This window comes from Podarcis vaucheri (assembly GCF_965113315.1).
Source record: "Podarcis vaucheri genome assembly, chromosome: 7".
NCBI classification, from domain to species: Eukaryota; Metazoa; Chordata; class Lepidosauria; order Squamata; family Lacertidae; genus Podarcis; species Podarcis vaucheri.
The window spans coordinates 51,963,165-51,974,249 of NC_138765.1; the positions used below are offsets into that span (position 1 = coordinate 51,963,165).

Genomic DNA, 11,085 nt, shown 5'->3' on the forward strand with positions numbered 1-11,085 from the left:
GAGTTATCCTTCCCTCTCCTTCCCTTCCTTCCTCTCTCTCTCTCCTCCTTCCTCCTCTTTTTCCAAATTTGATGCCCCGCCTGGATTTCCTCTCTGGTCAGCGTGAAGAAACCTCCAGGAACAAAGAAGTCCAATAAAAGGATGTACCCACATTTTTTTGAAAGGTATAATTTATGGAACATAATTTATTCAATTTACAGTATATGGGATTATTTTTTACCTCATATATCTGAAATTTATCCTACAGTGTGGAATGGGTTTCTGTTGCTTAAGCTTACCGTAATTTGTTCCCACATATCGTAACACATTATTAGTAACTTCTTAGGATTAGCTCCAAGACTCCCTATTCCCCCCCCTCAAATTTATCTAATTCTAATTTAAGCATTGATAAAGCTTTCCATTAATTAGATTACATGCATACCATATAACCAGCACAGACGCTTAATAAATCCCCAGTAACCCTTCATACGTGGGCTTAGATGTAGTGCAATTGCTAATGGTTACAGAGAAAGGGGGGGGGGAGAATGGGGGAACAAGAGGCAACCTCAATTTGCTCTCCTATGAATGTGAATAGGGTTTTAATTCATGTCGTTTTGTGTGGACAGAGGCCTAATGAAAGGTGATGACAGGCACAGCATCTCTTCCTGGTTTTGGTATAACAATTATTTCTGATGTGGACCAAGCACTTTGGAAGGATACCACTCCTCAAAACGCCATTTAACAGCAAAATTAAAGAAGGCATTAAAGTCTCCTGAAAAGCTTTATCAAAAGCGCTACCAAAGCCGTCTGGTCCTGGTGTCGCTTTATGCCCCATTTGAATTCCTGAGTGATGTTGGATCTTGAGTGTAAGTACCAGCTTATTTTTTGCTAACGGCACGTCTTCATTGGCAGACATTGCTTGGCATATTTCGTCAGTGGCGTATCTCAAGTTCCACTGGCCTTGGGGGGCTTCTGACAAATCCTATGGCCACTTGGCCAGCAAAACCGAAGTAAATGATTTGGAATTTTGCTTGTTCTTCTACTTCCTCTTTCCTTTCGTGCCTCTTAATTTATAAGCATAAGAGAAAGGACTGCTCCTTCTAAAATCTTCATAAAAATGCAGAGAAAATTGTAGGACCAATAAATAATAACAACAATTTAATCTTTATTACACTTACACCCTGCCTTTCTTTCAATTCTTCTTCTTTATTCCATTACTATTTAAAATAAAGATGACAGGAATAATAATAATACCTTACCTGTTTTGCATTGGCCTGGAGAAGTGCTTCCACCAGATCACTCAGTCTGGGGTCTTTTACTTAAATACCACTCTGGTGGTCAAAGTGGGTGAATAAGTAGAGGCTGAAACCTTTCTGTATACTCACAGTGCCCTCTTGTGGTGGCCAAGTGCAGCGCTTCTGCCAACCATGTTAGCTTGAAACCAGTTTATAATATAAAGCAACAAACCTCGTTCAGAAGTTGAATGGTGGGCAGCCGTTCTTTGTGCACTGATGTGGAAAACCTCTGCTGCTGCTATCTGCACATCAGCTTGCTGTTAACAACTTCATGGAGAAATCTCTGCTATGGGGATTTAAAGACAACGTCAAGACAAATGAGGACCAGATCCTGGTTAGTCTTTCGATATAGTACAGTGGTGCTCATGTGTGAGTGTCTGCCTCTTGCAGCACTTTCTCATGTTCCAGGAGAGCACCTTCCTCCAGGGCTAGGATCTCGGTCACAGGAGGGTAAAAAGCCTTTACCAAGACACTTAGCCAAGAGGGCAGAGTTCCATAGGTCCAGCAGACAGAATCTGTCTAGGTCCAACATGTGATGTAGAAGCAAAGTCAGGAAATGGTCCACAGGGAGTTCGGGGGGGGGGGGCACCAAAGCCAGGAACAAGGAGCCAGAGATCTGTGTTATTTCTGGCAACTGAAAGGCTCAAAGGGCAGGAGAGGGGTCTTATATACTCTGGCCTCCTAAACCAGTGTTTCCCAACCTTTTTTGGGCAAAGGCACACTTGTTTCATGAAAAAAATCTCGAGGCACGCCACCATTAGAAAATGTTTAAAAAATTAACTCTGTGCCTATATTGACTATATATAAAGTAACTCTCTTTAATAGGAATCAAATAAACACAAAGATAGTATTTTATAATTACTTTATTATGAAATAGTAAGTAAACAGAAATATGAAAAATTATAAAATACTTTATTCAGTGCGCAACCTGGGCCTGTTTGGCTGAAAGTAATGCAAAATGGATTAATCCATTCCAGACATTTAAAAACAACCCCTAAAACAGCAATTTAACATGAATTTTAATATCGATAAAGACCATTGATCCATAAAATGAAAGCAATAAACAATGTACTGCAGTCACACAATCAGTCAATCAATCAGTCACAAAAACAAAACAAAAAAGTCAGAAAGACAAAAATGCAAAATAAACAGCAAAAGCAGACAGACCGCAAAACAGAAGCATGGCACGCAAAATGGAGCACGTTTGGCTTCTGAAAAATGTTCGCAAACCAGAACACCTGTGGCCCACCGCCTTCCATAACCAGTCTTCAGCTTCCTTGCCTATAGCGGGGGGGGGGGGGATTAGTTTCGGTCACTAACGACTGGAATCGAGCTGCGTGGCTGCTTTGCTTGCAATTCCCAACCGCACTCCTTGCAAAGAGGTGGGCCGGCCATGCAATTTAAAGGAGATGGAATCCCAGCCCGCGCCCCTGCCCCGCGCAGTCCAGTCTCGAGGCGCGCCCACCTGCCCGCCGGCAGCGAAGCAGCGAGCGGGCCTCCTGCGCCGTCCGCCTGCGGCTCAGGCGCTCCTCCAACAGCGGGTGCCGGTAACGTTTCGGGAAGCGGTGCTTCGCCACAGTTGGCCGGCCTAGGAAGAGGCCCCGGTAGACCCGGGCTTCGGCTCCCTGCTGGACCATCTCCAGCCCCGCCATGGGCGGAACAGCCGCTGCCTCGGACTCGGCGCCGCCCGCGCTCCCCTCAGCCAGCACAGCCGCCATCTTGGACGCCAACGGCCGCTCTCTCCGAGGAATGCGCCTGCGCCTTTCCTCGAGAATTCTTACGTACGGCGCGGGATCGGCGAGTTGGGCCGGCGGAAACAGCCGAGTCCGGAATCTGCACTTGCCGAAAACAGCCGAGACCCGAATCTGCACTTGCCGGAAACAGCCGAGACCCGAATCTGAACCTGGCAGACTTCGCAATCCATTTGCTTCCTAGCCTCTTGCCGCCCGACTCGCCCGCCTCCCTCCCACGGCACAGCAGGCAACGTCTCGCGGCACACTAGTGTGCCGCGGAACACCGGTTGGGAAACACTGTCCTAAACCACTCTCTAACCACAAATGCTGGCAGTGAAGGAGCATCGAGGCTTTCACATTCACAAGTAGACTGGGGGCTCTGGTTCTATAAAGGCAAGCTGTATCGTTGCTCTTCAATCTGGACCAAAAGCTTTTGGCACCGGTGCTCTTGAGGACTGGGGCGGGGCGGGGGGCGCTTTCACCTCTTCTGACGGCTCCAAGGGTTCTTAAGCAGGTATCTCACCAGGGGCCCTTCTCATCACTTGTTCCAGGAGCCTCTGCCTGCTCCTCAAGGCCCTCAACCTGTGGGGCACCTGGTTTGCCTTCTGAGGAAGCTATGTCTGCCATGAGGTCACGACTAGGCATGGCACTCTCCTGCTACTGTGAAAGGGGGACTGGACAGACCCTCCTCTGTTTCTGCACAAGGAAAATGGCTTCCTCTGTTTTCATAACAACACCCTCCTCCGCTCCATGTTTTATTGCAAATTTCTGCTCTGAATCAAAACAAAGGGCAAAAGGCCATAAAACTGAGCTCTGATATTCGAAAGAGCTTCAGAGGCTTGAGTCCTGAGAATACCTGCTCCCAAATGAACCCTTACCCTGCCAGAATAAATGAGACTTGCACAATGGAGGGCAGTGCCACCTGCAAGAGATGTTCCTAGGGCACAAGCACACGCCCTTCACTTGGTCCCACATGCTGAATCAACTGTGGCCTGCTTCCATGTGGTGTGTCAAAATACCCCAGGCTTGCCAATTTGCCCTTAACCCTTCCCCCAAAGGGACTTGCCAGGCAGACTTTGCTCTAGCTTAAGTTACCTGGGTTGCCATCCCTTTGCCAGAGTTTTGCAGAAGGCAAGGAGCAAGAGCTGAAGCAGGACAATGTGCTTCTTTAGGGTCAGCCTCCTGCTCTTCCTGGTTCTTCACTCTCAGGTAGGATTGTCCTCCAAAGAGCAAGCGAAGCGGGGCAAGTATCTTTGGTGTTGTAGAAGGATCTTCTTGGCATTAATGGTGGAGGGGCTGGGTTAAGTGTTTTGTAGGTGCAGAAGAGGTACCAACACATGAACCCACTTGATCACACCAGGCCAGGCTCTTCGTCCAACTAGTGTTTATTAGTAGCAATTCCCCAAGGCTCCAGGCAGTGATTTTGCTGTGCTGCTGAAACCAGAAATCCTGAAGGATGGCAGCGGCTGGGTTTGAATCTGGGAATTCCTGCATGCAAAGTACAGGTGCCGTCCCCCAGCTGTGTTGCCATGGCCTTGTGGAAGAGCTGGGGTGTGGGGATAAAGATGAAGAGGAGCATGAACAGAGTGTGGGGGAGATGTGACCACCGAGTGAGCATGGGAATGTACTGGGCTGAGGAAGGTTTCATAATATTGGGCTTGTGTCTCTCTACACTGTACTCTGCTGGCAGCATAGTTGTTCAAAGCAAATAGGTTTCGAGAAGATAAGAGCAGTTGCCAATGTTCCAAACTAATGTTGAATCAGCAAACATGCATTTCCTTTAAAAACAACCACCAGGGAGCACCAACCTTTAAACTGTAAACAGGGACCTTGAATCTTCCATGGGCTGCAAAGCATCTAGCCTTGGAGAGGGATCAGATAACACAAGTAAGGCTAGCCCAAGGGGTCAACAAGATGTTGGCCATGGGTGTGGGAGCCGTGGCAAGGCCTCTTGGCCCATCTCCCCTTTATCAGCTCTACCCTTGACTACTGCTCAATAGAGGCTGCAAAACAGACTGGTTGCTACCTGTGGCAGGTCCATAGATGAAGTGAAAGGACTTCAGGTAAATAACAATAATGCAAACCCAATACTGACATTTAAGATAAAAGGAAGATACTCTTGACATAGAGGTGTGTCCAGATTCCAGGACGTGTCTTCCTTCACATGTTCCAGGATGGATTTCTGAGGTCCAGCACTGTCCTGTCCCGAGATCCCTACAAATCTTAAGGAGTGCCAAACTTGTCTTCACATAGAAGATGCCATGGGATTGGGCTCTGAATGAGGGGTTTTTTAAAAAAAATAATGCAACTCTCTTTCCCCCTTGCAGGTCTCATTCCTATTTGCTTGGGCAGAAGTGCTGACCTTTCCAGAATCCAGACTTGATCTGAAGAGGCAGAAAAGGGATTTGCAACTTCTGCCTCCAATATTGGTCATGGAGAATGGCATCGGTCCCTACCCCAAGCGTCTGCTGCAGGTATAGACAGAGAGCAACTGCGTCTTTCTCTTCATGTGCCTTGAACAGCTCAGAACCACTATGCTTGGAGGACTTCTTTTCCTCCTATGAACCTGCTCAGAATCCCTCTCTGTCTTCTACCTCTGAGGGAGGCATAGAGGGAGGCAACAAGAAAACAGACCTTCTCAGTTTTGACATGTTCATTTGCTACCAGGTAGGTAAAGATGGCCTGACTTTCTACAGTGTCACTGGGACTGGTGCAGACAGACCTCCTCAAGGCATCTTCATCCTTGAAAGAGAGACAGGCTGGCTGATGGTGACCATGCCATTGGACAGAGAGACCAAAGACAAATACATTGTAAGTCCCTTTGTGCTAGCTTCTGCCACCCTGGAACCTCCCAGCACCTCTTAAAACTGCCTTTGCCAACCTGGTCCCTTCCAGATCCTTTGGACTACTGCTGCCATCAGCCCAAGCATCATATAGCTGTGCTGGCTGGAGCTGATGGGACTCGTAGTTCAAAACTGCTGGAGAGCACCAGGTTGAGGAAGGCTGCTGCGTGTTATGGGGCAGGGAAAGAGTGGAAATCACATGTTTGCTGCTGCTTTATGTCAGCTTTTGGGGAATCCCTGGGAAGCAATAGTATTAGCAACCATTATTTATGGGAAGGAGGAGAAAGTTCAGCTTAGTTTCATTTTTGAATTCTCAGCATACAGTATCTAAATACTGTACTTTTTAGCCCCTAATGTAAATTCCTGGGTGCTCTCGGTGTGAAGAGAAGGGCAGCTCTACACTCTTGTGGGAAGGTGTCTGGGAGGGTGAGAGGCAGATTTGGGGAGTGTCTCAATTGCTACCCTGCTTGCTCTGCAGCTCTTTCTTCACGCTGTAAGTGCAACTGGGCAGCCTGTGGGGAACCGCACAGAGATCGTCATCAAGGTGCTTGATCAGAATGACAACAAGCCCCGTTTTACCCAGAGCATCTTCCATGGCTCCGTAGCAGAAGGAGCCCCGCCAGGTACGTGTCTGTCTGTCTGGTTGCACATGCATGAACAAACTGACTGTATGGAAACCCCGAATACAGTAGTGCCCCGCAAGACGAATGCATCGCAAGACGGAAAACTCGCTAGACGAAAGAGTTTTCCGTTTTGGAGGTGCTTCGCAAGACGAATTTCCTATGGGCTTGCTTCGCAAGACGACAATGTCTTGCGAGTTCCTGCTGGTTTTTTTCCTTCCCCCTTTTTCTAAGCCGCTAAGCCGCTTATCAGCTGATCCGATCAGCAGATAAGCCGCTAAAAGCCGCTAAAAGCCACTAATAGCGCTAATCCGCTAATCCGTCAATGGGCTTGCTTCGCAAGACGAAAAAACCGCTAGACGAAGAGAATCACAGAACGGATTCTTTTCATCTTGCGAGGCACCACTGTATTTGCCTCTGAATGCCCATATCCTTTGCCCATTCTTTATGGAAGGAGAACCCACAGAGGGAGGGGGTATAATATTGTGTGCAAAACCCAGGCCCCTAACTGTGCTTCTTTCTACCTGTATGGCCTGGGCAGTCACTACTGAGCCCACCATAACTTGCAGACTGGCATAAAGGCAGTGCAGATCGCACCCAGCTGCTGCACAGTTTTCAGAGGCTAAGAGGTAATTTTGGAGCTGTCTGGGGCAGAGTCAATTTGACCTCCAAGCTGGGATGATCTGGCTATGTTGCGGGTATGTGTGTGATGCACTTCAGAAGCTGAACTTTGGACTTTTGTGGCACACGCACCCAGGTACCTTTGTGACACAAGTATCAGCCACTGACATGGATGACGCTGTGAATTCCTACAATGGGGTAATCACCTACTCCCTCGCTATCCAGACCCCCACAAAGCCACAGAGCCAAATGTTTGCCATTGATAATAAAACAGGGGTCATCAGCTTGAACAAACCAGGACTTGACAGAACGGTAAGTGGCTGGGTCCTGGCTGTGTAGGGAGAGGGCATGATTAATGATGCTAAATTTCCCCTTTGAGGCAACCCTTGGCTCTGCTGCTGTGCTTTACTCCTAGTGGAAACACTGGGCCATAAGGCACTGGTGGATTAGAGGCTAGCTGGGGGGGGGGGACCAAGCAGGATGGGGAGGGGCTTGCAAGGGATTTCTGAAAGAGAAGAGGGAAGGCTTTGAGTCTGGAGCAGATGAACAGCATGACTGCCACCTTCCAATATCTGGAGGGCTGCCCTACAGAAGATGAAGTGGACATAAGCTGTACACATTTAAAGCACATGGCTTCCTCCAAAGAATCCTAGGAACTGCAGTTTGTCAAGGGTGCTGGGAATTGTAGCTCTGTGAGGGGCAAACTACATTTGCCCAAATCCTTTGGGGGAAGTCATGTGCTTTAATGGTATGGTTTGCAAGAATTAAGCATTTTCTTTTCACGTTTTCCTAATAATAAGGGTGGTCTACCACAGGAATAGGCAAACTTGGCCCTCCAGATGTTTTTGGTCTACAACTCCCATGATCCCTAGCTTTCAGGACCGGTGGTCAGGGATGATGGGAACTGTAGTCCCAAAACATCTGGAGGGCCGAGTTTGCCTGTGCCTGGTCTAGCATAACAGCTGTGTCCCATTTCAGTTTGCTGTATCTGGAAGTACCCTAGTGAGTTTAAAGTTTCCTCAAGTTACTTGGCCAGTGGGGCTCTCAGGATCTTATACAACACTGCTTTGCCATGTGGTGCTTTGATCCCCTTTGCCCAAATGCTAATGGAATTATTTGTTTACAGGTAACCCCCCAATACACTCTGATCCTGCAGGCTACAGACTGCTTAGGAGAAGGTCTTAGCACTACAGCAACAGCAGTGATCCAAGTAAGGACTGGGAACTCACAAATACTCCCGGGTAACCATGTGACTGCTCCTATATCTTCATTTTTGCTCTTGCTGAGGCATGACAGTATTGCCTATTCTCCCACAAAATGCTTGCTGCATTTTACTCCAGTGAGAAGTCCCAAGAACTTCAAATGCATATTTTACAGATTAGGCTGAGTAGAGATGGAGATGGAACCCTCCCCCCTCACCCTAAAATGAATTGGGCCCCTTTCTCATGTTTTCAGGGGGCACCCGGTTGAGCCTGCCCTCGTGGCACCAAAAGGGTTAAGACTTTCTGCTGAGTCATGACAGGCAGGCAGCCTGCCAGTGGAAGGCAAGAAGGAAGTGGAGTCAGAAGGGGCTGCATCAGAAATGCCCCAGAATGGATGAGAGAAACCAACTACCACAGAGGGACGGAGGAGGGAGACCCCAGGTGGTGAGAGATCCCAAGAGAAGGGAAAGCCTTCCTGCTTTGGTGTTTCATTGGGAAACTTGGCAAGGGGGTGGGAATGTATATTTCTGGCAGCTCAAGAAAAACAAGAAGCTTGAATGCCACACTCTTGATTGTCTTGGGGAGTTTCCTGGCATGGGCCAGAAAGTAAAGGAACTCTGTGGCCAGGGATCAAATGTTTAAGAAGGCAGTGAAATAATACATGGGGCAGGAAGGAGAGCTGCCACTGTTCAGTCCCACCTTCTGGGTGGAGAGGGGTCATAACTCAGTGTTCTTAGGTTCATCCCCAACATCTCCAGATAGGGCTAGGAAGGACCTCTGTTTGAAACCCAGGAGTACTGCTCTGCCATGCTGAAGAGCAGAGGAATGCACTTGTCAGGCAGGGCTTCTGTCCAGAGGCTGGTGTTGTAAGGCACCTGTCCAGGCCCATCCTGACACAGCCAGTGGGGACCATGGCTGACCTTCACTGCCCCTGACCCTCCTCTGCACCTTCATTACTTGCTCACCTGCCCTCTCTGTACAAACAGTGGCAGGCACTATGTCAAGCTGCAGGGCTACAATTTGGGCAAATGAATGGGCAATGTGGACAGCAGCAAGCAAGCAAGCAAGCAGGGTCTGCCGAGGGCATCTTGTCTTTAACCCCCCCTCCAAACAAAACCTCTCACCCAGGAGCCAGCAGAGTTTGTATTTGAACACACAGCTGGTGGATGGGTGAGAAGTGGGTGGGGTGGGGTCCTCCCTCTCTCCCCACAACCACAACACCTCACAGAAAGCTCCGGTGCACACAGCACCTGGGAGAAAAAACAGGAAAAACTGCTGAGGGCAGCAAGAAAGAGCTTGGAAAATAAGGGCCTGCTGCTGAGGGTGGCAAGGACATCTTCATTTGGGAATCGATGGATCTAGGAAACTGGGAGGGGGAGGAACTCATGCAGAGGCTTTTGCTCCACCCGGCTCTCCATTCTGAATCCCAGGTGGCTAGTTCCGATGAGGTCCACCACGCTTTCCTGACTGTCCACGCACTGAACGTGCTCACCGGCCTCCCTGCCCAAGGCCTGGCCATGCACTTCTCTAAGCTGGAGGACCCCCAACGTCCGTGGGCAGAGCTCATGAGGAGGTAGGAGGGGATGAAGCGAGACAATCTCCCTCCCTCGGTAGGGCTGGGGCCGTTGCAGTTTCAGCCTCATTTATTCTGTTCCAGCAAGACAAACCCTGATGGGCGCTTGGACAGAAACAGCCCGATGCCCAGGGAGCTGAAACCTGGCACCTATAAGCTGCGCTTTGAGACGAGGGAGTACTGGGAGCAACAAGGATACAGCAGCTTCTACCCTTATGTGGAAGTAAGTTTGGTTCCCAGATGAAACTCACACCTGGAAGGGGGGGGGAAGGCTCCTTCCAACATAGGGAGGACTGATGATGGCAGGGACCACCACTCACTGCCCTTTGAGGGATGTAATTCCTGGCAGGAGAAGCACAACATTGGAAAATGGGAGAAATCAGCATAAACTTCACATTATGAAGGCTGCGCGCTGTGAAGTCCCTCAGAAACCTGCAGGAATAGGCCCAGGTGTTTGGTAGGAGAGCTAGATGTTGTGCATGGGACATCCCTGAAAGAGCACAAAGCCAGAAGTGTGTGAGGACTGGGCACTAGGGGTGCTCCGGACCAGGCATTTGGGCCCTTGACAAATGTCTTCTCATGGGCTAGGCCCAGTGCAGCGAAGAAAGGATCTCAAACCAAAGAGCACTACCAACCTCCTGCTATTCCCCCCTCCCTTGTCTTTACGCATCCTCTTGTGTCTCTCTCTTTAGATTGTCTTCACCATCACAGAGGAAGAAAAAGTGCACATCCCCTTGCTGCTCAGCCCCTATTCCTACACCACCTACAGGGGAAGCTAGTGGGAGACCGGCCAGCAGGAGGGGCTGCTTCAGCAAACCGGGGTGCCTGTTCTGAGAGAGATGATGCAGTCCAGCGGATGGAGAGCTGTGGTTGCATCCACGGCCACCTCTGGCCCGAGCCTCAGGCTGGGGGCTTAGCCATGAGCAGCTGCCTGGTAGTAAATGTGAGATTAATCTAAAGACTGATACTTGTAAGCCTCTTGTTTTAAATTGGAGATGCCATGAATTGGGTCTGGGTCCTTGACACACATGTGCTCTACTGATTAGGTAGGGCTCCCTCAGTTGCTGGGGAACATGAGTGGGGAGAGGGCTGCTGCACTCATGTCCTGATTGTGGGCTTCCCAGAGGCATCTGCTTGGCCACTGTGAGGAACAGGATGCTGGACTAGGTAGTCCTTTAGCCTGGATCCAGGAACCAGGCTCTTCAGAGGTGCCTGAGTG

The 11,085-nt window shown here is 49.3% G+C and overlaps 1 protein-coding gene and 1 long non-coding RNA gene across 3 annotated transcripts; one reads left to right on the forward strand and one right to left on the reverse strand.

Annotated features, from left to right (window-relative positions):
• Positions 1 to 356: 356 nt before the first annotated feature.
• LOC309537699 lies at positions 357 to 3,984 on the reverse strand. Its single transcript, XR_014221974.1, has 2 exons — positions 3,330 to 3,984; positions 357 to 1,975 (listed from the first exon to the last, which is right to left on the reverse strand). It is a non-coding gene; the product is annotated as an uncharacterized lncRNA (long non-coding RNA).
• Positions 3,985 to 4,094: 110 nt separating this feature from the next.
• Positions 4,095 to 10,825, forward strand: LOC309537698 (cadherin-1-like). Of its 2 annotated transcripts, XM_082232613.1 has the most exons (9): positions 4,097 to 4,216; positions 5,335 to 5,481; positions 5,675 to 5,818; positions 6,329 to 6,473; positions 7,228 to 7,403; positions 8,218 to 8,301; positions 9,724 to 9,866; positions 9,951 to 10,089; positions 10,559 to 10,825. In XM_082232613.1, the coding sequence occupies exons 1-9, from the start codon at positions 4,166 to 4,168 to the stop codon at positions 10,643 to 10,645; spliced, it is 1,116 nt and encodes a 371-aa protein (XP_082088739.1). In that variant the 5' UTR covers positions 4,097 to 4,165; the 3' UTR covers positions 10,646 to 10,825. The 2 variants fall into 2 exon arrangements, with proteins under 2 accessions (XP_082088740.1, XP_082088739.1); XM_082232614.1 differs by lacking the exon at positions 9,951 to 10,089 and having other exon boundaries at positions 4,095 to 4,216.
• The last annotated feature ends 260 nt before the right edge of the window (positions 10,826 to 11,085 follow it).